At 41.1% G+C, this 27,905-nt stretch overlaps 1 protein-coding gene across 1 annotated transcript in view; it reads right to left on the bottom strand.

The window, feature by feature from the left end:
- Positions 1-27,905, bottom strand: part of LOC140202084 (scavenger receptor cysteine-rich type 1 protein M130-like) — an 84,231-nt gene that overhangs the window by 27,000 nt on the left and 29,326 nt on the right. The window contains exons 2-4 of the mRNA XM_072266946.1: positions 16,584-16,616; positions 15,643-15,957; positions 4,175-4,480 (exon numbers count right to left, since the gene is read on the bottom strand). Coding sequence (XP_072123047.1) covers positions 4,175-4,480; positions 15,643-15,957; positions 16,584-16,616 — 654 coding nt within the window. The remainder of the gene's footprint in view (positions 1-4,174; positions 4,481-15,642; positions 15,958-16,583; positions 16,617-27,905) is intronic.

Genomic DNA, 27,905 nt, shown 5'->3' with positions numbered 1-27,905 from the left:
TTTGGAATGGCTGTATCTATTCATTAATTTGTTCTTGCATGTTTACCTTGTAATGTTATATTCTGACGATTATGGAATGTAATATCTGCAATAAAGTATAGTTCGCAATATAATATTTTCAATCCCTGCCTCTAAAACTGGATAAAACCTTTATTTATGATAAAGTATGCAGTTTATAGCAAGATTTTTTGTAAATGATATTTGCTATTTCATTGTGCCTGTGTAAGTAATCGGGCTGACTTAAACTGCTGCTGCATCCTGCAATATCTGGATTATTTCTGGTTTCTCTGGAAATGTTCTGCATTTATCATCTTGAATTTATTGTTCTTTTATTATGTATTTTCATTTGTTGTTGTGTTTTCTGTCTTGTATCTCCACAAGGAACCGTCCTTTTTTCGGAAAGAGATCTCCAACTCCTAGTGAGGAATTCGACAGTTCCTTGCAAACATATAGTCTACTCAAATCGCGTGGATATATCCAATGGAGGGTTATATGCTTCCACTGGTTAACTTTCTCTTCAATAGTGATAATTTATTCATATTTCTGGTTGTGTTTTTATTTAAGTTTAGTGCTGTATACAGAGTCTCCGAATTTCATGTGCTCGAGTGGACGCTTGAATCCTGTTTTCGTCGATGAAAATTTATCCGCAGAAGTTTTATCTGAATGCTGTGTATTTTTTAATGTCTGTTATTCCTCTTCTACATTTTATTCCAGGTTGTGTTAATCTCCATGCGCTTGAGTCTGCATAGGTTTGTTTTTCCAATATTCGACATCTTCGTCCTTATTTTTCATTGTAAATTTTCCAGAACAGTTTTGTACCAAGATACTATGCTAAAAGAACACATATATATAGGTGTAGCAAAAGTGTTTATTGCCTTTGATATATATTTACTGCTGAGCTCTGTTTTGAAGATTTTCTTAAGCTTTGAACTAAATTATATCGATCGTTCTCACTTTTATGAAACTGTGATCTGTTTTACTAGCTCTATCGCACCTTTCTTTGCGTTCAATGTTCTGTGCCTATATCACCCAAAGTTCATGTTAATCTCTTCAGAAAATAGACCTACTTTTGAATGAATTGTTTTAGCTTTACTCATGAAAGAGCGTATAGCCTATTTAGCATATAATTTCAAATCGTCCATGTAGAAATATGCATATTATCACTTTCATTTTTTCTCAGCTAACATGGTAAAACTTGAGTTGTGGGCATAGCTGGGATCTTTTGGATTATTCTGTTGTTGTTTCATAATTTAACCATCTGACGGTTTGCTTAGATATTGTTGTGTAGGTCGAATTGTTTAATGTTATTGTGTAATGACTTTGGGATAGTAACAGTCGTAGATATTATTACTGGGACAATGTATACCTTGGTCATGTTCCATAGTCTTTCCACTTTCTCTTCTAACTACCTGGTCCTCTGTTGCCACAGTGAAACCATCTATTTCTAGGAAGAGATCTCCAACTCGGAGAGCTCTTCTCAACTCAGATCAGGTTCAACACTTCTTTGTCGATGTTAGCCTCCTCAGAGATATTGTGATACTGCGCGGACTGGGCCTTTTCGGCCCCTCGATGTGCACCAACCAATGTGTTTGTTACCCTGGATTTCCAGCATCTGCAGATTTTCTCTTATTCGCAATCTGTTCCTGGCCTAATCATTGACCAATTCACGATGATCAATGAACCGACAAACAGATGTATGTTTAGGCTGTGGGAGGAAACGAGAGCACCCGGAGGAAACCCATGCGGTCAGGGAGAGCACTTACATACTCCTTTCCGGTTGCGGCGGGAATTGAACAATAGTCACCTGTACTGTAAATAATTATGCTACCCTTTACGCTACCATGCTGACAGTATCCCGGGAGTGTATCCCATGGAGGGTATGTTCTTCTATTCGATAACTGTAGCTTCTGCAGTGATAATTTTCTTTCATTTTTCTGGGATGTACTTGCATTTCAGTTTAGTTGTGTGTGCTTCTTATCGCAATTGCATATGCTCGCATAGAGTACTGAATCTTGTTTACATTGATGAAAATATATCTTTAGAAACTTTATCTGACTGTTGTGTATTTTTATGTCTAATGTTCGTCTTCCTCCTTCTATCCTGAGTAGTGTTAATTGGAATGTGTCATATCGTACTGTCCGTATCACTGGGTCGTAATGGTGTCAAATATGTGTTTTGGTAATAAAATGAATGAGAGCTTTGAACTTTGAACGTTCAGGTTCATGTAATCTCCAAGCCTTTAATAGTCCTCTTAACTTCCGTCTCTGCAACCATGATTGTGGTCGGTGACAGTGAAGGTGGTTCTCAGGAATTGACTACTGCAGTACTCCGCATGACAATGATTATCAATCTTAGAACGAATTAGAATCTGAAATAAATTTAATTGCATTCCCTGCCGCAGCACTGATAAAAGGCAACGGATTTTCCTATTAAATCGCTTTCACTCAAAAGTGTCACAAAGTCTTCTGGTTTCTGTCTGTTGATGGCGATTTATCAGACTTTTGGGTCAGCAGTTTTCTTCCAACTATTATTTAGTTATTTTATTTTGTCATTATTACTTGAGTTCATTTCAATAATGTTCTTTGAAGATATTTGGTTTCTGTTTCCTGCTACAATTTCCAAAGCAAAGCAATGTTTCAACATATTTCTAATTTTCTGATTTTGTGTTCCAGTTGTGGTTTTTTTCTGTCATTTATATTAGTGCTGCAGGATTAACATTCTTTTCCCACAAATCAATCGAATCACAGCAGACTTTTGCGTATTTAACATCATGTATTTTACTTGTATCCATTTCTATACATTTCCGTACAGTAATATCGTACACCATCTAGCCTGAAGATAATAGTAGCTGATTTGAATTGGTTGGCCTTATCACTTCAGTCGTCCAACCATGCTTCTTTTTTTTAGCAGCCCAATCTCCTGTGATTCATGGTAAATGGTAGGGCATTGAAGAATGCTGTAGAACAGAGGGATCTAGGAATAATGGTGCATAGTTCCCTGAAGGGGGAATCGCATGTGGATAGGGCGGTGAACAAAGATTTTGGTATGCTGGCCTTTATAAATCATAGCATTGAGTACAGGAGTTGGGATGTAATGTTGACGTTGTACAAGGCATTGGTAAGGCCAAATTTGGAGTATTGTGTACAGTTCTGGTCATCGAATTATAGGATAGGTGTCAATAAAACTGAGAGAGTACAGAGGAGATTTACTAGAATGTTGCCTGGGTTTCATCTCCTAAGTTGCAGAGAAAGGTTGAACAAGTTGGGCCTTTATTCTTTGGAGCGTAGAATGTGAGGGGGAACTTGATAGCGGAGTTTAAAATTATGAGTGGGATAGATAGAGTTGACGTGAATAGGCTTTTTCCATTGTCAGTGGGGGAGAACCAAACAAGAGGACATGAGTTGAGAGTTAAAGGGCAAAAGTTTGGGGGTAACATGAGGGGGAACTTCTTTACTCAGAGTGGTAGCTGTGTGGAACAAGCTTTCAGCAGAAGTGGTTGAGGCAAGTTCGATGTTGTCATTTAAATTTAAATTCGATAGATACATGGACAGGAAAAAATGGCGGGTTATGGGCTGAGTGCAGGTCGGTGTGATTAGGTGAGAGTAAGAGTTCGGCATGGACTAGAAGGGTCGAGATGGCCTGTTTCCGTGTTGTAATTGTGATATGGTTATGTGGTTATATGGTTCAGGAAACTCTGTCTTTCGAGGCCGAACACATATGTTAATGTACCAACTCTTATTGATCCTCCTGTTCGACTGTTTGAGGAGCTTAATGTTCTTTCTTTCTTACTTCCCTTATAATACTTGTACATCTGTGCACTTGTTATGCGACAGTGATACAGTAATTTCCTTTGGGATCAGTAAAGTATCTATCTATATATTTACTGTCTGTCGAATTTAAGAGCATATTCATCAGGTTTAGATGAATGATTCTTGTTTTAGCCCATCGAAGTTTCCAAATAGAGGCATTTTTCAAATCCTCCTTCAGTCCCCCACATTAAAATCAATCATTGATGCTGACCAATACGAAATTCTTAAGGCTCCTCACCCCCAAAATGTGGGTTAATACTGCTGCACTATTAAGCCCTTAACAGGAAGAACTGTTGAGAACTGACTATTGATTTCCAAGTGCCTTCAAAGTTTACCATTGATTTACTCTGAATCCTAGTACTCACCGGAACAGATCAGAATGACATCATTCATGTGGTTGCATTTATGCCTAGTTGAAGAAACTGGACAGTCCGAAAGGGTCAATTCATTGCCCTGACATTCAACGCTCCGTGAATGTTCATTTCCCTCTTCAATACGGGCTCCACTCAACACAGAAACAGCAACTCCGCATTGAAGCTGACTGCACACAACATTGGCATCTTCCATATCCCAGTGCGGGACACACGCCCTCTCCCAGGTTTTACCAAACAGCACCTCCAGTCTTCCCGAACATTCGTCAGATCCGGACAACAATCTTGGAGCTCTGTGATCTAGAAAAAAAATAAGATGTAAAGCGCAGTTATCATAATGACTATTTGATTTCAGATAATTTTACATTCCGAAATCGTCGGGATTCAAATTTCGTCACAGACAGTTAGCACGTTTTCCCTCCTCCCTCGTGCACCCTACCTACTGAATGCTGGTGGAATCATTTTGGCACCAGACCGAACAGTTTTCCCTCACATATTGCAAGTTAATGCTGCATGTGCTCAACGCACTCTCTGCAGTCCGGATTGAGAATATTCTGCACTACGATTTAAACGATCTCTGTATCACAAGAGCATGCCGTCGGTTTGTCCTGTCAACACTTCACTGATTTTCAGATCAGGATATCAGTACTTCTCAGAAAGCATCATAGGACAGTCATAATAATGACAATTATATCACCGTGCAGTCAAATCCAATTGAGTTCAGATTATTTCAGATTCTGAATTCATAGGAATTCAAGTTTCATCTCATACAGATGACATGCTTTCCTTCCTCCCTTCTGCGCCGCAATTATTTGGTACTGGTAGATTAATTTCGGCACCATACCGATCAGATTTTACTCATATTTCACAAGCTGATGCTGTGTCTCAGCAAATCAATCGCTGCAGTCATGAGAGGAATTATTCTAGTTTCCGAGTTGAACAATCTTTCTGTCATAAGTGCATTCAGCCGGTTTGCCCACTTGTCAACTTTACCGACTTTTACATCAGGATAACAGCATACCATCAGCAGCCTCAATTTTCTTTTTTCCAAATTAATTGCGGACAGATAATGATCCTTAAATAAACCAGTTCCCTTGCTTTACATCAGATCCTCTGCTATCCCACGACTGGAGTCCCTGCAAGAATGAATATGAATGTACTTCATTAACGTTCAATGAAGCCGTTTCCCACGATTAACCCTTTTCTGTAATATGAAGAAAATGTTTCCTGTCTTGCTGAACTTGTTAATATCCTATTTCTGCAGCTATTATTTTTTAACCATCATAACATAACATCTCCATAATCTTCGCTAAAAAAGTCCCATCTTGTCCATATTTCTTATAACTCGAACTGTCTAGTCCTATCAAAAATCCCTCTGATTCTTCTCTGCACCCTCTCCAGCATAAGACCGTCTTTCCAGTAGCGTAGAGATCAGAACTGTACACAGCAATAAACGTGCATTCGGACCGACATCGCACACATCAGTAATCTGACGGCCCGCAAAGTGCTCACATCCCCGGCCGATAATGGAAAGTATGCCAGATGGCTGCCCCACAACCCCATTTGAGTTGTCACTTTCACAGAATCAATTGCTTGTTTTCTCTATTCATTAACACCTCTCAAGATCTACTAATTCACAATGCATGTCTTACGAAGGTTTAAATTCTAAAAAAATATATCATTTCGTGCATATCTGAGTTAAAACTGAACTACCAGTCCTGCGCACACCTTTCCATCTGATCCAGATCGTGATGTACCGAAGGACAAATTTCTTAACACTGCACCGTGCCAGCAATTTTGATGCCATCCACAAACTTCTGTGTCATTCCACCTGGATTGTTATACAAGTATTTAATATACTGTAATAATAAAATACTGTTCTCCGTTCTCAAAACTGAATGAACAACCCTCCATCACCACCCTCTCTGTCCTATCAGAAATAAGAGTTTATATACAAATAACTGCTTCACTCTTTAACCTCTTGGTCCAACCTGCCATGCGGGTCCTCGTCAAAGACTTAAGTTATATCTATGGGGAAAATATTTTCTGCCTTCCACTCATCAATCGGCTTGATTAGCTTTTCAAGAAGGAAAAAAAGCTTGAGCAAATTCATGGTACACAGTTTCCCCCTAGACAAAGTCAGTCTGGTTATTCCAAATGCAGAGCGTTATCGTCTCAGAATACTTTCTTAGAAACGTACATTTCACTGGAGACAGAATCATCAATACTAATACCGCTTGGCCAAGTGGATAAGGCGTTCCTCTAGTGATCTGAAGGTCGCTAGTTCGGGCCTTGGCTGACGCAGCCTGCTGTGTCCTTGAGCAAGGCACTTAACCACACATTGCTCTGCGACAACACCGATACTAAGTTGTTTGGGTCCTACTGTTCTTCCCTTGGACAACATCGGAGACATGGAGAAGGGAGACTTGCAGGATGGGAAACTGCTGGTCTTCCATAAAACCTTGCCCAGGCCTGCGCCCTGGAAACCTTCCAAGGCACAAATCCATGGCATCACGAGACTAATGGATGCTTATAAAGTATATGATCTCCGATATCCTCTGTCGCCACTTTTTTTTTTGATCTATGAAGCTATGAACCGCAAGATCTTTCTATTTATCAAAACTTTTCAACATTCTTTCTTCCCTTCCTCCTTACTGTATCCCATGTCCTCGCTTGCTACAGTAAGCTGCATTCCCTCATACTTATCGAGATAAATTTGCCAATATTCCACACATTATTCAATATGATCTATGTATGGCCGCAGCTTAAGATAATATCCATGTGCCTATCCCTATGTTTCGTACCTTCTACTTCTTCAAAACCTGTGTGGACAACCATGTGCCATCGAGAACATACTGTACATACCCGAATCAAAAGCCAGGAGGTTTGTAGGCAACTGATAGCTAGATTACTGGCATTTAAAAGACAAGAAAGACCAGGTTTGATTTAGAGAGGGCTATCTCACTTATTGGCTCTTGATGTTACCTCGGTGCACTTGGAAAATACCAACAGTTATATCAGAATGCTGTTAATTGACCATGGTTCAGTGCTTAAAACAAACGTTCCAACTGTTCTGATCGAACGTTCCATACCTGGGCTTTTTGTACCATCCTCTGCAACTGGATCCTTGATTTCCTCACCGGAAAATCACAGCCTGCGCTGATCGGAAAAAGGCATCTCCACCGCGCTGATTATCAACACTGGTTCACCTCAAGGATGTGTGCTTCGCCCACTGTTTTACCCTTTCTAAACCCATGATTGTGTGTTTAGGCACAGTTCAAACCCCATCTGTAAATTCGCTGACGACATAATTATTGTTGGCAAAATTTTAGATGGGAATGAAAAGGCGCACAGCACGAGATATAGAAGCATAGAGGCAAGGAAACATACAAGACCTACAGCACAAGACAGGTCCTTCAGCCCACAAAGTTGTGCCGAACATGTCCCTACCTTAGAAATTGCTAGGCTTACCTATAGCCCTCTATTTTTTTGTAAGCAACTTTTTTTCTATCCAAAAGTCTCTTAAAAGACCATATCGTATCCGCCTGCACCACCGTTGCTGGTAGCTCATTCCACGCACTCAGCACTCTCTGAGTAAAAATAAACTTACCCCTGACATCTCCTCTGTACCTACTCCCAGCACCTTAAATCTGTGTCCTCTTGTGGCAACCATTTCAGCCCTGGGAAAAAGCCTCTGTCTATCCACACGATCAATACTTCTCATCATCTCATACACCTCTATCAGGTAACCTCTCATCCTCTGTCACTACGAGGAGTAAAGGCCGAGTTCACTCAACCTATTCTCATAAGGCATGCTCCCCAATCCAGGCAACATCCATGTAAATCTCTTCTGCACACGTTCTATGGCTTCCACATCATTCCTGTAGTGAGGCGACCAGACCTGAGCACAGTACTCCAAGTAGGGTCTAACCAGAGGCCTTTATAGCTGCAATATTACCTCACGGCTCCTAAATTCAGTACCACGACTGATGAAGGCCAATGCACCGTACGCCTTCTTAACTTGCACCCCAAGATCCCTCTGATCCTCCACACTGCCAAGAGTCTTACCATTAATACTGCCATCATATTTGACCTACCAAAATGAACCACTTCACACTTATCTGGGTTGAACTCCATCTGCCGCTTCTCAGCCCAGTTTTCTATCCTATTAATATCCCGCTGTAACCTCTGACAGCGCTCCGCATTATCCACAACAGCTCCAACCTTTGTGTCATCAGCAAACTTACTAACCCATCCCTCCACTCCTCATTCAGGTCATTTATGAACATGACGAAGAGTAAGGGTCCCAGAACAGATCCCTGATGCACTCCACTGGTGACCAAACTCTATGCAGAATATGACTTGTCTACAACCACTCTTTGCCTTCTGTGGGCAAGCCAGTTCTGGATCCACAAGGCAATGTCCCCTGGATCCCATGCCTCCCTACTTTCTCCATAAGCCTCGCATTGGGTACTTTATGTCGAGGAGAGATAATGTGAACTTCACTTGTACTCTTGACACTTGGTCTGTATGAACGCATTACATCACCTATGAGCTCATACTTGATTAATATTGATTAATATTAATTAGTCGTACTCTCCCGGGATCAATAAAGTATGACTATGACTTTTATCAAATGCCTTGCTGAAATCCATATACATGTACATATATAAAGCATTTGTGTGGTATCGCAGCAACAACTTTCTCTGAACCAAAGAACCGATTGTGAACTGGAGAAAGGTTCAGAAGAGAGCACATGCACCAGTCCACATACGGGGATCAGAAGTGGAATGAGTTAGCAATTTCAAATTCCTGGGTGACAACATTTCCTAGACTATATCTTGCGTCCAATATATCGATGAAGTTACAAATAATGCACGACGGCGAATGTATTTTATTCGAGTTTGAAAAGATTTGATACGACACCAAAGGCAATCGCAATGTTTTACATTTGTACTGTGGAGAGCATTATAACCGGCAGCATCGCATTCTGGTATGGGGTGTGTGGGGATGGCAGTGGGAGGGCTACCGCGCAGGATTTTGAAGAAGCTACAGAAAGTTGTGGACTGAGTCTGCTTCATCTTGAGCACCAGCCTACATACCATTTTCTCTATATCTTGCAAGCAGATGAATTTCTCTGATGCTTTTTTAACATTTTCCCTCATTTGCAGAGCAGGACGTGCAAAGCCTAAATACTAATCAAGTATGAGCTCATACGTGATGTAATGCGTTCATACTGACCAAGTGTCAGGAATACAATTGAGGTTCACATCATCTCTCCTTGACATTCTGAGATTGTACATCACATCACCTGTAACTTAGCAGTCAAACGTGAACAGAACTTGAACCAGACGGAATGCACAAATGCTACAGCGACAACACATATGCAATCTTTAATTGTCAGGGAGCAAGTGTCTCTTCTGATTTTCCCCAATCTGATATTATTGTTGATGAGTCAAAATTCAAGAATGTCAGGGAATGCTAACATGGATCAGCTCCCACAACGCTCATTCAGAACAAAGTAACTCATCTGAGTCCATTTCCAACACCTTAACCATCCTTTCTACCACGATGGGCACTCATTTTCTCCATTACTGGCACACAACAGTATTCCGTCTCGACCAAGTGCATTGCACTTAATTTCCATGTTATTGAAGGTACCATTCCAAATGAAGGTACCACGAGGGATTTGGTTCATGGGACGCACAGATCTGCCATTGATTCTCATAGTACCCTGAAACTCACGCAGCGTCATGTTAGTATTCAGTGTCGTGTCAACATAAAATAAACGCAAATGCAATAAATCTGATCTTAAACCAAAAACTCTCGAATTATATCTCAGGTCAGGCAGCATTTGTATGGAGGGCGCAGGAGTTATTATGTTGTTTCTTTATAACTTTATTTTGCAGCAGGATCTACATGGACATACGGAAGGAAAATACTTTGCAAAGATGGTGATACAAAGAAGGTGTTAACTCTGCTTTCTGCTCCACAGTTGTTATACGAGATTGCAGTAATTTCAACATTTTTACATTTACGTTATTTCACATTTCCAGCACGTGGCTTTTGGGAAATTGTTATTCTTATATTCACAGATGCTATCTGTCTGGGTGCACTATAATCGTGGAGAAACGAGGATTTAAATCTTTATTGATGTGCGTAAATTATGAGGGGAATACACAAAGCTTTCCCCCGAGGGCAGACAACTCCATGACTCGGTCGATGCAAATGCTGGAAAATGGAACAACTAAAAACATACTATAGAGGAACTCAGCGCAATGTGCATTATCTCTGGTATAAAATTTCTCAGTAGTTCATTTCCGGATCAGTATCAGCACTGACAGTATTTTATCTTGCTCCATAGATGCTACTTGACTGCTGAGCCCTTTCAAATGCTGTATCGTGTCCAGTACTGTGTACTAAATGTACGTGTTTAATTAATATCGGTTAAATTTTCAGTAACACAAATAGCGATCACAACATGACGGGAATAATTTCGACACAGCCCAGATTTAGTTTCACATCACTGGCGGCGGGTTGTTAGCCCGCATTATTTTACAGACGGGACATCATAGAGTCATCAATCCGGCGGGATGGAAGGGAATAAATTCTGATTTTTACATGAGCAGATAACCCCAGCATCACTGGAGTGAGACGGCGCATAATGACCCCAAGAGTAAGATGTACATTGCCGCAGAGTTGTTTCGTTTCCGTTGCACTGAATATTTTGGACCTCAACAGGTCCGGAACCTGCTCCAATGTGAGCCCACCCCGGGGCATCCACCGCTTTGCTGCAACCCAGCTCCAGGCACAACACAGTCGCGTCTTATAGGTCACAATTACAACTTTAAACCTATATCCACTTTAACTCACTTGCTTGCTTTTATGTTCTTGATTGATTTCTGAAAATCTAACCATCTTTTCCTCACATTTCTACACAAATCTATCAGGTCGCATGTCGGCCTTGTTCTTTTGTAGAAAATGAATTCAGTCTTTCCAGTCTTTTCTCCATAAATAAAATCCTCTTTCAAGAAAAATCCTTGTTCATCTCTTCTGCGACTCATCAAGTAAAATCATTCCCAAAGTTTCTTATAAAATGGCTGCTGAGCTGCAGTTAGTTTTCCAAGTGCAACTTAAATAGTGTTTTATAAAGTTTTGTTACGATGACCTAACTCTTTTATGCTTTATTTTGACCTCTGAGAGAAAAAGATGTTATAAGATCTCTGAAGCCTTCCGTCCTTTGTTGCCACTTTAAATCGATCTATGAAGCTATGAACAGCAAGATCTTTCTATTTATTAAACTTCTTCAACATTCCGTCTTCTGTTCCTCCTTACTGTATCTCAAGTCCTCGATTGCTAACTAAGCCGCATTCCCTCATATTTATCGAGATAAATGTGCCGATATTCCAAGCATTGTTCAATTTGATTTCTATACGGCCGCAGCTTAAAATAATATTGTTCTGCCTACCCGATGTTTCATATCTTCTACTTCTTGTGGACGACTATGGGCCAACGAGAACATACTGTACATACCCGAATCAAAAGCCAGAAGGTTCGTAGACAACTGATAGCTAGATTAGTGGCATTTAAAAGACAAAAATACCAGGTTGGATTTACGGATGGCTATCCCACTTATTGGCTCTTCATGCTACCTTGGAGGATTTGGAAACTACCATAATTTATTGATGCTGTTTATTGACCAGAGTTCAGTGCTTAAAACAAACATTCCAACCATTCTGACCGAATGTTCGAGACCTGGGTCTTTTGTACCATCCTGTGCAACTGGATCCTTGATTTCCTAAGCAGAAAAGCAATGTCTACGATGATCGGAAAAAGCATCTCCACCTCGCTGATTATCAACACTGGAACACCTCAAGGATGTGTGCTTCGCCTACTGCTTCACGCTCTCTCCACCTATGACTGTGTGTTTAGGCACAGTTCAAATCCCATCTGCAAATTCGCTGGTGACACAATAATTGTTGGCAGAATTTTAGATAGTAATGACAGTCGTACAGAACGGGATATATAAAGCAATTGTGTGGTATTGCAGCAACAACCTTCACTGAACCAAATAATTGATTGTGAACTTCAGAAAGGTGAAGAAGAAGGTACAGATACCTGTCCACATAGGGGAATCAGAAGTGGAATGAGTTAGCACTTTCAAATTCCTGGGTGACAACATTTCCTAGACTATATCTTGGGTCCAATTTATCGATGAAGTTACAAATAAGGCAAGATGGCGAATGCATTTTATTCGAGCTTGAAGAGATTTGGTATGACACCAAAAACACTCGCAATTTTTTACAGTTGTACCGTGCAGAGCATTATAACTGGCAGCATCGCATTCTGGTATGGGGTGTGTGGGGATCCGGGTGGGAGGGCTACCGCACAGGATTTAAAGAAGATGCAAAAACTTTTGGACTGAGTTAGCTTCATTGTGGGCACCAGCCTACGTAGCATTTTCTCTATATCTTGAAAGCAGATGCATTTCTCTGATGCTTTTTAACATTTGCCCTCATTTCCAAATCAGGTAGTGCAAAGCCTAAATATTAATCAAGTATGAGCTTATACGTGATGTACTGCGTTCATAATGGCCAAGTGTCAGGAATACAAGTGAAGCTCACATCATCTCTCCTCGACATTCTGAGATTGTACATCACATCATCTGTAACTTATCAGTCAAACATTAACAGAACCTGAACCAGGTGGGACGCACTAAGGCAACGGCGACAACACTTATGGAACCTTTAAATATCAGGCTGCAAATGTCTCTTTTGATTTTCCCCAATATCATGTTATTATTGATGAGTCAAAATTCAGGAATGTCAGGCAATACTAACATGGATCGACTCCCATAATGCTCAAGATATTTGAGATCATTCAGAACAAAGTAACTCATCTGAGTCCATTTCCAACGTCTTAACCATCCTTTCTACCACGATGGGCACTCATTTTCTCCATTACCGACACACAACAGTATTCAGTCTCGACCAAGTGCATTGCACTTAATTTCCATGTTACTGAAGGTAACATCACAAATGAAAGTACCACGAGGGAACTGGCTCACGGGACGCGCAGATCTGCCATTGAGTCTCACACTACCCTGCCACTCACGCAGTGTCATGTTAGTATTCAATGTCGTGACCAGTGTCGTGTCGACATAAAATAAACACAAATGCAATAAATCTGATCTTAAACCAAAAACTCTGGAATAAGGTGGGTGATCTTGTCGTACAGCTAAAGATTTGCAGGTATGATATTGTGGACATCACTGAGACGTGGCTAAAGGATGCATGTCTCTGGGAGCTGAACGTCCAAGGATACACGGTGTATCGGAAGGATAGGAAGGTAGGCAGAAGGTAGGCGTGGCTTTATTGGTAAGAAATGATATTAAATCATTAGAAAGAGGTGATATAGGATCGGAAGGTGCAGAATCTTTATGGGTTGAGCTAAGAAATCGCAGGGGTAAAAGGACCGTGATGGCAGTTCTTCATAGGCCCCCAAAAGCAAAAAGGAAATTATAGATCTGTTAACTTGACATCGGTGGTTGGGAAGTTGTTTGATTCGATTGTCAAGGATGAGGTTACAGAGTACCTGGAGGCATATGACAAGATAGGCAGAACTCAGCATGGATTCCTCAAAGGAAAATACTGCCTGACAAACCTATTACAATTTTTTGAGGAAATTACCAGTAGGCTAGACAAGGAAGATGCAGTGGATGTTGTATATTTGGATTTTCAGAAGGCCTTTGACAAGGTGCCACGCATGAGGCTACTTAACAAGATAAGAGCCCATGGAATTACGGGAAAGTTACAAATGTGGATAAAGTGTTGGCTGATTGGCAGAACGCAGAGAGTGGGAATAAAGGGATCCTGTTCTGGTTGGCTGCCAGTTACCAGTGGTGGTCCACAGGGGTCCGTGTTGGGGCCGCTTCTTTTTGCATTGTACATCAACGATTTGGATTATGCAATAGATGGCACTGTGTTTAAGGTTGCTGACGATACCAAGATAGGTGGAGGGGCCGGTAGTGTTGAAGAAACGGACAGTTGGCAGAGAAACTTGGATAGATTGGAAGAATGGGCAAAGAAGTGGCAAATCAAATATAATGTTGGAAAGTGTATGGTTATGCACTTTGTAAGAAGAAATAAATGGGCAGACAATTATTTAAATGGGGAAAGAATTCAAAGTTCCGAGATGCAACGGGATTTGGGAGTCCTCGTACAGGATACTCTTAAGGTTAACCTCCAGGATGAGTCGGTAGTGAAGAAGGCGAATACAATGTTGGCATTCACTTCTAGAGGAATAGAGTATAGGAGCAAGGAAGTGATGTTGAGGCAACATAAGGCACTGGTGAGACCTCACTTGGAGTACTGTGGACAGTTTTGGTCTCCTCAGTTAAGAAAGGATGTGCTGACGTTGGAGAGGGTACAGAGAAGATTCACTAAATGATTCCGGGAACGAGAGGGTTAACATATGAGGAACGTTTGTCCGCTCTTGGACTGTATTCCTTGGAGTTTACAAGAATGAGGGGAGACCTCATAGAAACATTTCGAATGTTGAAAGGCATGGACAGAGTGCATGTGGCAAAGTTGTTTCCCATGGTGGGGGAGTCTAGTACGAGAGGGCATGACTTAAGGATTGATGGGCGTCCATTCAGAACAGAAATGCAAAGATTTTTTTTTTTAGTCAGAGGGTGGTGAATATATGGAATTTGTTGCCACGGGCAGCAGTGGAGGCCAAGTCATTGGGTGTATTTAAGGCAGAGATTCATAGGTGTCTGAGTAGACTGGGCATCAAAGGTTATGGTGAGAAGGCGGGGAAGTGGGACTAAATGGGAGAATGGATCAGCTCATGATAAAATGGCGGAGCAGACTCGATGGGCCTAATGGCCGACTTCTGCTCCTTTGTTTTGTCTTATATATCAGGTCGGGCAGCATTTGTAGGAAGGGAGTAGGAGTTACTATGTTGTTTCTTTTTATCCGAGACCTTATTTTTTAGCAGGAACTGCATGGACACACGGAAGGAAAATATTTTGCAAAGACGGAGATACAAAGTGTGTTAACTCTAATTTCGGCACCACAGTTGTTACACGGGATTGCACTGATTGCAACATCTTTTGAGGTTATTTCACATTTCCAGCACCTGGACCTTTGGGAAGTTGTTATTCTATATTCACAGATGCTATCTGTCTGGCTGCACTATAATTGTGGAGAAACGAGGACTTCACTCTTTATTGAGATGTGTAAATCAAGAGGGGAATACACAAAGCTTCCCCGCAAAGGCAGACAAAAATTGGCTCAGTAACACAAATTGCAATCACAACATGACGGGAATAATTTCGACATAATTCAATAGGGTTTCACTTCAGTGGGGTCGGGCTATCAGCCCGCGCTATTTTACAGCTGGGACATCGTGGAGTCATCAATCCAGCGGGATGGAAGGGACAAAATTCTGATTTTTACCTGAACAGATGACACCAGCATCATTGGAGTGAGACCACCCATAATGACTCCAAGTGTCAGATTTACACTCCCGCAGGGTTGCTTCGTTTCCGTTGCACTGAACTTTTTGGGTCACAACGGGTCCGGAACCTGCTCCAAAGTGACCCCACCCCGGGGCACCCACCGCTTTGCCGCAACCCAGCTCCCGGCACACCACAGTCGCGTCTTGTTGGTCCCAAGTATAACTGTGCACAGTCCCCCAGATTCCCCAGTAGTGAACCTCCAGTCTCCCGGCACATCGACTGCCTCCGTTCATCAACCTCAACTTCACGCTTTCTGAAAAATATCAATTAATGAAAGATCAATCTTTAACGTTAGTTTAAGATTGCGGCTACTCGATGCTCTGTAAACCGCTCCCTCTGCCCACCCACCCCAAGCATTTAAACTCCGCAGGTGCTATGTTATGATCAAACGAACTATCAGGCTGCGGCAGACAACGCACGAACTGATAAACGTGACAAAAACAGAGAATAAGCTCGTGATCATCCGGTGAACCGGGAGTCATCCGGTTGTTCCGGAGAACAAAGCGTTTCGCAGATGAAAAAAAAGGCTGAGCTGAGGGATCGTTTTCTCTTTTCGGGGAACAGCTGTTAGACTGCTCGGTTCAGTGTCCCGCTGCACTCAGCCCTCATCAATTCAGTGATAGAACCCAAGCTTGTTTGGACGGGAGGAGACATTCCTCTAACTGGGGCCCAAAGGAGAAAGGTTTAAAATGAGCCTTAACGTGATTTCAGCCTCAACACTCAAAAATAAACTGTGAACACCTTTAAGCTTTTGGACAATGTCAGCAGAGTCATTTCTCTGCCGAATCACTAAATGGGATTTCAGCTGTCACCTCTCAGCTTGATTTTCAGTGAAAATCAGACCCAGTCCTACGCGTAATGATAATTAAGAAAGATTACCTGATCGGTCAGGCTGACAATCCCCCGGACGCCCTAAAACAAGAAAAAAAACATGATTAGATTTAGTTGTGGAGCTGTCGCGTTGGGACGTAGAAGCGGAGGTTTCATGGGAGGCAGGTTATCAAATTTATAAATCCATCAGCGAGAAATGTCTTAATGATGTGAGGCGGTGTCTACCGAACTGTTATAGAAGAGTGGTTTCACTTTCTCATATATTTGTTTTAATGACACCATTATCACAAGTCGACAGCTGTTATTTCACATCGTGTTTTTGCATTGAAAATTACTTTCGGTGTGCTGACATCCGGACACATCCTCACATTGTGAGGTTAGAGATCACATCTGTTTAGTTCTCCTCTACAACTCCTGTGGATGGCCGAGAATTTGTCCGCCTCTACGAGTGTAAGGCAAGTGAGACACAGAAAAGTAGTTTTTTTAGGACCCTGGTAATTACCCTACCCCACTCGTGACATCTCAAATTTGCCCAAATTAACTGGCTTTAGCGAAATAAAACAGTCATAGAGCACTACTGCACAGAAACAGACCATTCAGCCCATTATTCTGTGAGTACCTAGTATTTTTCCCAGTTCCATCTACCAGCACCCAAGGCATAGCCCTTCGTAGCCCTCCGAAGCCCTCCGACCTATGTAACTATTCAAACGTCTTTAAGTGTTGCAACTGACACCGCATCCACCAACAGAATTCAGGATTCTTTACGCTCGCGCCAACTTCTGAGTGTAGAAGTCCCCTTCTGATTCCCAGTAAATATTTCATCTTTTACCCAAGCCCATCACCAAAGTTGAGGGAAAGGTCCTGCATGTATTCAAATACGATCCAGGGAATAAACTGCAAATCTGTTCAACCCTCTTCTGTAACTCAAATCTGCCAGTCCTGGCAACATCCTTAGCAGTGGTGCAATAAAGTTTGTGAACCCTGAAGAAAATGTGATCAGACCTTTGCATGTGCTAAAGCTAGATAAAGAGAACCCAATTAAATAAGTAACACAAAAACAGAATAGTTGTCCATTTCTTTATTAAGAAAAAATCCAATATTACATGTATTTCTTGGAAAAAAGTATGTGAACCTTTGTTTTCCGTAACTGGTATGACCACGTTGTACAGCAATAACTGGGATGTTGGTGAGCTTTCCCGAATGAACTGCTTGCTTCATGTGCTTCCACAATATTTCTATAGGATTAAGTGCGGGATTTTGACTCGACCATTCCAAACTCGAAATAACATCTTTTTGAACCACTTTGGTGTTGATTTACTCTTGTCTTTCGGCTTGTTGCCTTGTTGCATTATTCAACTTCTCTCAAGCTTCAGGTTTCGGACTGTCACCCTGACATTCTCCTGTAAAATGTCTTGATACAATTTCTAATTCATATTCCCTCCATGACAGCAAACTATCCAGGCCCTGAGGCAGCAGATCAGCCCCAAACCATGACGTTCCCTCCATCATGCTTCACAGTTTGGATGAGGTTTTGGTGTTGGTCAGCAGTGTCCCTTTTTCACCAAACATAGCAATGTGCATTTCTGCCAAAAAATTTAACTTTTTTCTCATCTGTGCACAGAACGCTGTCCCAGGAGTGTTGGAGAACATCGAGGTGGTCTTTTGCAAAGTTGAGAATTGCAGAAAAGTTTTTTTTTGGAAAGCAGCGGTTTCCTCCATGGTGGATATATGCACAGAGATTATTGCAGCTATTTTGCTGTTACCTTTAGGTTCTTTTTCACCTCCTTCAGCATTACACGTTGTGCTCTTGGTGTGACCTTTGCAGGGTAACAGTTCTAGGAAGACTATCAACAATATTGAGTTTCATCCAATGGTAAACAGTTCCTCTTACTGGGGACTGTGGACGGTCCTGAGGATCTATCGGATTGGGTTAAGATGATGGGCGGTGGAAGAGTTTAAAAGAAGTAGAAGTAAAAGTCGGCACATTTTGCTCTGGACAGTTCCAGAGAAGACAATGATTGCACTTAGCAAGGACCAACAAAAATAAGTTTAGTTTAAGTCGCCCTTTTGTGACTGTGCTAGTGTTGGAGTGAAGAGTTGAGGCTTGGCTCATTGAGGATTCCACGAGGAAATACTGTGTTTTAATGTATTATTTCTCTTATTGCATATCTGGAGCAGTGCGGTACCAGATTTGACACTGAAATATTCCCCTTGCCGGATGTGGAAATGCGGAGAGACCTCCTGTGTCCATGACGACCACAAAAGTGAAAATTTGAAAATACAGGTTGTATGTTTCTGCCTGAGTAAAAGGCAAGATTAACAGGTTTAATATACTTTAGTTTTTGAGAGGTATTGAGCCCCTGGTTAAGGAAAACAAGGAGCATTTGTTCCAGTCTGCCTATACAGCAGGTACAGGCAGACTGGAACAAATGAGGTACTTGACCAGTACGAGGAATGCAAGACAAGGAAATCAGGAATGCTAAAGCAAGGCTTGAGTTTTATTTTGTTGCAGAGAAGGTGAGGGAGAATCTTAAGAGCTTCTAAAGATACGTTAAGAGCAAATGGATAGCAATGGACAAAATTTGTCCTCGGTAAATCATTGTACTAATCTATGCGAGGAGCAATTAGAGATCGGCAGTGATCTTAAACGATTTTTTTTTTGCATCTGTATTTCCTCGGGGCAGTTAAAGATTTTATAGATTTGAACCAATGCAGCAGCGAGTTCTTGGAACCCATACAATGTACAGAGCAGGCAGCGTTTGTTCTCTTGGGGCAAATTAGATTGGATAAATCCCCGGGTCCTGACAAGGTATTCTCTCGAAACCTGAACGAGGCTAATGCAGAGACTCCAGGGACCTGGTAGAGATGTTTAAAAGACTTTTATCCACGCATGAGATACCACAAGATATGAGGATAGGTGTTGTTGTTCTGTTGTTCAAGAGAAGCTGTAGGGACACGCCAGAAAATCGTAGGCTGGTGAGGCTGACATCAGAAGTGGAAGGCTATTGCAAAATATACTAGGACACCGTGTACAAAGGTATTTGGCTAGACAGCGATCGATTAGGGATAGTCAACATGAGCTTGCCCGTGGAACGTCGTATCTAACCAATATTACAGAACTTTTCAATTATGTTCCGTGGAAAGGCGATGAAGGCAAAGCAGTGGATGCTGTCCACATTGAGGTTGCAAGATCTTTGACAAAGTCCCGCATGAAAACTTGGTTCAGTCGCTTGGCATTCAAGAAGTAGTAGTAAATTGGATTAGACATTGGTTTTTCAGAAGGATCCAGAGTGAGGTTGTATATGATTTCCTCTCATACTGGAGACCTGTGACTTGTGGCATGCCACAGCGATTGGTTAGGTGAGCGATAGCGCACAAAGTAGTGCTGCAGACAGGAGGACTCTAGTAATAAAGATCCATCGTTCCGTGTTTAAGCTGGTTTCAAGTGGCGTCACAGGTCGATAGGGTCGTAAAGAAAAACTTCAAAAAACAATATATTGAGTACAGGAGCTGGGCTGTTATCTTGAAATTCTATAAAACATTAGTGAGGCTCAAATTGGAAAATTGTGTGCAGTTCTGGATCATAAGACATAGGGGCAGGATAAGGCCATTCAGCCCAAGAAGTCTGCTCCGCCTTTGCATCGTTACTGTTCACGGATCCTACTCAACCCCATAAACACACACGAAATGCTGGAGGAACTCAGCAGGCTGGTCAGCATCTATGGAAAGGGAACACTCGAGGTTTCGGGCAGCGACCATTCTGCAGGACGTCTGCAGTACACTTGTCGATAGATGCTGCCTTGCCTGCTGTCTTCCTCCAGCATTCTCTGCATTTTGCTTGGATTTACACCATCTGCAGATTTTCTCCTGTTTCACACTGAACTCCATGCACCTGTCTTCTTGCCATATCTTTTGATACCCTGACCAATAAATAAACGATCACCTTCCGCCTTAAATATACGCACGGACGGGCTTCATGATACGTTGAATCACCACTGTAAATTATCTCTTTTATGTGCGTGGATGGTACAATCACGCCAGCAGATTGAGAAAGAAGGAAATTGAAAAAGGCATAACTTATAAAGGGATTGTTGCTGATCAGCGCAGACTCGGTGAGTGGACGCGGATCTTTGCATGCTGCTTGTTTGCATGACGATATAACTGTTTTCGGACGGTGAATTTAAGTTACCTTTACTTGCAACGGCAAATATAACGAAACAAAATTCTGCTATTTAAAGTTCTGCAGGTGTACGTATGCTGACGTATATTACAAATTAACTTTGAAGTTTCTTAGATGTTCCCTTAATGAGAAGTTCTCAACAATAATTGCAGCGTGAAATAGTGCCTGTCAGGGTCCAATTCCTACGGATGTCTTATGGATGAAATAGCCATGTTTTTGTATTCTGACCAGCTTAAGCTATCCTTAAATACAGAGAACTAGTATTCCCTCGGATATCACAATCCCGAGGAAGAAGCATTCATAGTCAAAAACTTTATAATTTGTGCACACCTATTCCTTGGAGTGAAACATTTCCGAAATACATCTGCGATTAAAAGTTTACAGATGTCATATTCTATTTTAACAGGAGTAGCCAACCACAGAAAAATGCAACAAACAAGCTAAAAGTAAACAATATACATAGTAACACTCGACAAATTAGTTTGTATCAGCCGAATAAGAGGGAAATATTTTATTCCTTTTTCTTTCCATAAATGTTAAGCAGACAACTTGATGTTAACTCAATTTCTCATTTATTTGATGGTGCTGTCTTCTACAAGGTTCCCACTATTTGACAGTCAAGCAATAAACATTTTGAATAAAATATTCGGAAGGAAATAAAGAATATAGTCGCGTGTTTATTTTACTAAAATCTGCCCATCGTTTAACTTGGACAGAGGAAAACGGAATATGGAATAAAGTTCAACAGCTCAGGAAATGCGATTTTCTACGCGTGCATATAATGGAACATGGGAAAGTGCATTGTCAAAAAGATTGGTTGCTTTTCTCAGGACGCATAAACGTACAACATTTATCTTTTAAAATCAGTTTGATATATAATCACACATAAATCAAGATATTTGATAACTCATTGAATTCCAACACATTATCATCTGTATGAAAGTTTCAGTGTTAGCATCCTTGGAATAATTTAAGAAAAATAACAAAAATAATATTCTGCGTCCTCACAAAATGCTGCAGGAACATGCAGAACTGGCAGCATCTGTTGTAAAAAGTAAACAGTCGACGTTTCGGGCCGAGTCCCCTCATCAGGACATTTTTGTGTATATTGCTTTAATTTCCAGCAATTGCAGGTTTTCTCTTGTTCTCAATATTAAGTGTTCTCAACATAACAGAATGATTTTATTAATGAAAAACGTGTCTAAAACCTGATCTAAAATACATTGTTCAAGCTCGTTTGCTTCACTGTTCCGCGCGGTGGTAGAAAGAGCGGTAACTGATAATTACCAGTGATAGGAACGGGTGCGAGCGTTCAGCCATGAACAACTCCAGCGTTGGCTGCTGCTCACGTTCACTGAGTTATACACACTACACTCCGCTGTGCTGTTTCGCAACAGTGACTACTCTTCAGTTCTGAAAAACTCCGATGAGTATTCCGGTTGTAACATCGATTCAGATTACTCGTTAGTTTGTGGATGGGGATTTTATGAGATGAACAAACACTGTACTGAAAGGAGATAAAGAATACAGTCGCCATTTTCACAAAATTCTGCACGGTAACTTTAACTCGGACAGAGGGACCACGAAAGTGGAAGAAAGTTCAAACTCATAACATCTGCGATTATTCACATCTATAGATTAGAACTCGGGAAAATACACTAAGAAAAGCATGTGTTTGTTTTCTCCGGGGGCGTACAAAAGTGCTGAATTAAAATGCAGAATTAAGTAATATCGTATATTTAAAGATACGAAATTTGAAGAATAATTAATCTGCAGCACTCTTTGGAAGTTCCACAGCTACCAGCTTTCAAATGTTGTATTTAAGAATAATACCAGCAGTGTTAAGTTTAACAGTGTTCGCTGTATACCAGGATAAATGTGAAAAGCCTTTTCAAAATCTGAAATAACTGCATTTCAAAAAATGCTCACTTCACGGGTTCACATGTTAAGAGATGGTGGTGTAATTCATAATTTCCAGTGATAAGAATGTGTGCGAGCGTTGAGGCTCTAACGGCTACAGTTTCAGCGTCTGTTCAAGCTCAGTCAGTTATATACACCAATTTCTGGTGCAGTGTGTCCCAACAGTTCTTGCTCACCATGTCTGATAAACTCAAATTAGTAACCAATTTAGCATGATAATTCACAGATGCTGCGGATGTGGTGTTTATGAGAAACATCCCCATGGACGGTCCCAAGCCAGCAGCGAAAAGAGGAGAAGTTGGCCACGGGGCTAGCAACCCAATGCCAAAGGATTCCAGTGCAACAGAAACAACAACAGAAGTTCTAAAAACCTTATTTCTGGCTCAGGGGTCCAGCGAGCTACTCGAGCATGTCGGCGGCCTATGCCTCAGAAGGTCTGATGGGCTTTAGTAAGTGTTTGTAACATTAAGATACACAACGACATTGTTTAGGTACAATTTCACTGTTTACTGTTTGACAGAAATCTCAATGATAACTTCAAAATCTGAAGTCTATGATTTAATGGAAACACTTATAATGGGCCAAAAAACATACTAACAAAAGAGAAAGAGAGGGGGAAAACTTCCAAAATACGTATTCAATTTAACTCCAACGTTAATACAAAATTTCAGTGCTCCATTTCTATCATCTCAAATCAGAAATAAATCAGACCGGTCTCTTTTGCCATTTGTCTCTTATAATTAAATCACATTAAGATTTGATTTGGATAGTTCAGCAATTGACAGGAGAAAGACATTTTCCACTGTTTAAACATATCCACATTTTTTTTATCACAATGTCAAACTTGAGAGAGAATCACATTTGTTTTTTGTATTCCACACGCCACATCTATTGGTTACAGAGCGATAATATTACACGAAAGTACTGTAGACATTAATAACAAACAACACGCCAGTAACAGAAAAATCTCAATAAACTCACATTTCCAGATCTGCAACATAAGCAGTGCCGACAACGACCACAGCATTCTCGTAGTAGTCAGTGATAGCGGTGGCTCTTGAGTTTAACTCTTCTAAAACGTTCTAACATTGCGACTGATCTGAAAGCTAACTCTTTGACAGCCACTTTTTATGGTAAAAAAAAAAATCTAGCAATAGATTTTCACAACATGTAGGCATGAACGACAGTTTACTGAAATGCGCCAATGAGAAAGGACATGTCCTTTCATGGACTTCTCGGGTTCATTTTCACCTCCTCCTAAGAAACAATGAACTGAGTAAAGCCATTGACCCGATATTTCCACTCTAAATGCATTTGGTCATATACATTTACCGCCCGAGAGGATTTTTGAGCCCATTGCAAAGACTGTGTTTTAGTGTAAGTGGTCGCTGTCTGTGATCATGTTTCTCATTTGTCACCTACCCACGGCACAGTTTACCACTTTAACAAATGATTCCGAGATCCCGTCCCGACGCACACTATCAGCAAGTGCTTCAAAACGCCTCTCCGTGCTGAATGCCCTTTAATTACTTTTCCTGTGTGACCAATATTCATGAAACCAAAGAACAAATATATTATATCTTATCATCATCTTTATTCACCTCCGTCTCTCGATGTCACACAAATATTCTATGTTGTTTCCACACGAAATGACTAAAGAAAAAAAATGATGTCATTTTCCCGGGCATAAAAGTCACTTTGCAGAAATGTCTCAATTCCCTAGAAGGGAATAATATTCTCCCGCACCCATGATCATTTTAATGTGCCTTAAAATGTACTTTAAGTCTATTATTTCGAGCTTTCAGCATCCCTCCATATATTTTGCTGGGATCATCATCTCCTATACTGCGTAATGTATTTCTTTCACCCTACCATTTCTCCCTCACACTCTCGCATACCCTGCGTTAAAGATTCTGATATGCCCCATTTCACAAAGACCTTCCTTCTTATTGCTTTTACGTGCGTGACAAAATTCTACAACAATAAAGTTTTCTTTACAAAATATATTAATGTTCATGGATAGAAATCCAGCTGTAAGGAGTCAGATTCTCCAAAGCAATGTAGAACGATAAGTGACAGAACAATCTGCAGCTGAGACGAGGAGCCGGACACATTTGAAAGTTTGCAGGTAAGTACCTGTTTGGAGAGAACAAAAGGTATTGATATTATGGTGAAAGTTCCCGTGTACTGCTGGTTCCTTTTTGACTGCAAGGCTTCAGTAAAAACTACCAACAGCAATGTAAGCACAAGCTAAGTTTGCTTTTCCTTAACTCTACTCCATTTGTTTCATTGGACGGGTAGTAATGGCTGTAATGGAGTGATATGCACCTGCCATCAGATGTAGGAGATCAGGGGTCAGGAGTCCCTGCAGACTATGTTTGGTGAGGTTGTTCCTGTTTCACCTCATCTCAGACATCATGATTCAGTTGAACCAGCAGTTGCACCGCTGACGTGCAGACAGAAGGCTGAGATGGCTTTAAATAGTACTTTCAGGTCGCACCAAACTCCAGTGCCTATGCACCTGTCAAAAATACAACTTTGCGTGTTTGAGATGTGGGTTCCTCTCCAGGGGATAAATGGCAGAGCTTGCCGGAACACTGCAACAACTGCTGAGAGAATATATATATTTCAGTTGAGTGAAAATGATATGGGATCCTAAAATCAGAGATACAGAGAGGTAATTTTGTGGCTCAAAATTAAATCTGGCATGATAAGCTGGTTCCATGATGTCAAGGTCAACAAAGGCTCTGGCTGGTCACGTAACATTAGGATAGGCAGGGTGAATCTCTAGAGATCATAGTGACAGTAGTATGGATCCAAATCTGATATCAGAAGTTGTGGAGGTTGAAGGGAAAGTAAAGTTTATAAAATTTATATCTGAAAGAAAAGACACAAAGAGGGGTTAAGGAATATTCTGTTACAGACAGACTGAAGTGTGTCCATTCCAAAAAAAGGCGTATTAAATGTAAAGCTGGTGAATTTAGAGCCTGGATCAATTAATTATCTATGATGTTGTCTCCATGATAGAAACATGGCTGTGAGAGGGACTGGACTAACAGCTCAACTTTCGGGGATTTTAATATTGCAAAAGTGATAGAAAAAGGAGTAAAAAAGGTGGAGGACTTGCATTACTAATGAGGGAGAATGCCAGAGCTGACATCACAGGGGGCCATAGTGGAGGGCTTATCCACTGAGGTAATATGGGTAGATTGAAGAATGACAAAATCTGCAGTCACTCTAGAGGATTGTATAATTGGCCTCCCAATAATCACTGGGACCTCTGAACAGATATGATGGCAGAAGATGGGAAGATCTATATGATCCAATATTGCTATAGTGGATGCCTTTAATGAACCAATATTGACAGGCAATCAGTAAGGGAGGATCCTTATCTGGGTCAGAATCATCAAATCAGATCCAGAGTGTGACTGAGGACAGAACTGGTATTTTGCATCTCTTGTCACAAATGAGGAATTCATAGAGGAACATAGGATAAGTATGAGCTACTCCAATACACATGGACATTTTTAGTTCAAGAAGTAGATAATGTTGAGTATTTTTCAAGAGCATCCATATGAATGCATCTCCAGAGATTGATGTGATTTATCCCAGTTTAGGGAGAGAGGCAAAGGTGAAGATTGTTGGGACTTTGATGAAGATCCTGTCTACCCACAAATAAGCAAATAGGTTAATCCAAGAAACTTGAGGCTGTTGTGGTAGAGATTTTTTTTTTCACTTTTGAAGGGATAGGATTACTATGATGGAATTAAAAATCAAAATAATATGGTAAGAGGAACAGACTACATGGTTTTCTGCAGGACAAGTTATCTTTCACCAACGACACATAGCTTTTCAGAATGTGACCAAAGCTGTTGATGACAGTAGAACAGTGGATGTTGTCCACACGGACTTCAGGAACCCTCTGGTGGGTTGGTCAGGATTGGATTCAGAATTGACTTGCCCTTAAATGACAGAGAGTTGTGATTGAACGATAATAGTCGCGCCTGAAGAGAGTATTTTGTGGTGTTCCACAGTGATTGGTGCTGAGAGCTCAGTTATATGTGACATAACAAATGGGTTTTCTTGTTAGTTTGTTCATGTCACAGATACTGAGGAAGCATGAAGAATGGAGAAGAACATCAAAGGATAGCGCTTCGCACCCGTGCCTTTCATGATTCATAATTAATGATGCAGTTGTACAAAACATTTGCTTGGTATCTGGAGCACTAGGTTCCATTATGAAGATGTGGGTGTTTTAAGCAGGGGGCAGAATAGTTTTACCAGTTTACTGTCTGTGTTAGATCGCATTAGCTCTAAAGGGAGGTTAGATACATGAGAATTATTCTGGTTGGTGTGTCAGAGGCTGCAGGGAGACCTGATCAGAATATATACAAGTGTACGAGGCATAGATGAGGTCAGCACCCAGAATATTTATTCTATGTTATAAATGTCAAATACTAGAAATTGTAGTTGAAGATGAAGTGAGGGAATGTATAAAGGCAATTTACTGGGCAGGTTGTTGACACATAGAGTGTTAGGTGCCTGGGATGCGCTGACAGAGATAGTAGCGGTGCTTATGCCAGGAAATGGCGGAGCACACTCGATGGGCCCAATAGCCTAATTCTGCTCCTGTATCTTATCGTCTTGTGGTGTTATGAACACGTGGGCTCATAACCGTCTCGGTGGTGCCAAGCCAAGATGAGACGCTTCCTGTGAAAATATCTCAGTCCTCTCGGGTGATATATTTACTCATTTAGCCATAAAGATAAGCATTATCTACCTTTATTTGTAGAGGTATTTTTTTTTAAATGAGGTGCAACACTACATGCTGTATGACACATTGGTCACACATTCTATACACACATCCACAGCGATGAAGTTGTTTGAGATGCTGGTGTTGAAGCATCTCAGTTCCTGTCTGAGTGGCGACTTGGATCCGCTCCAATTTGCGGACCGAAGCAACCACAGCTGCCATGTGGCTGTTTGCACAACCCAGAAACATCTGGACAGCAAAGGTGCACACATATCTTCATCAAGCATGTAATACCATCATCCACTGAAAATTAATCAGTAAATTCCAACACCTCAGCCTCAATGCCCACTGATGCAATTGGATCTTAGACTTCCACACTTGCAGATCCCAGTCAGTTCAGATTGGCAAAAACATCCACTGCCCAATCTCCGTCAGCACAGAAGCTTCACAGGGACGTGTGTTTAGGCCCCTGCTCTATTCACTTTATACCAATGACTCTGTGACTACTACAGCTCTA

This window comes from Mobula birostris, chromosome 8, assembly GCF_030028105.1.
Source record: "Mobula birostris isolate sMobBir1 chromosome 8, sMobBir1.hap1, whole genome shotgun sequence".
Lineage (NCBI taxonomy): Eukaryota > Metazoa > Chordata > Chondrichthyes > Myliobatiformes > Myliobatidae > Mobula > Mobula birostris.
This window is presented reverse-complemented; position numbering and strand designations above follow the sequence as displayed.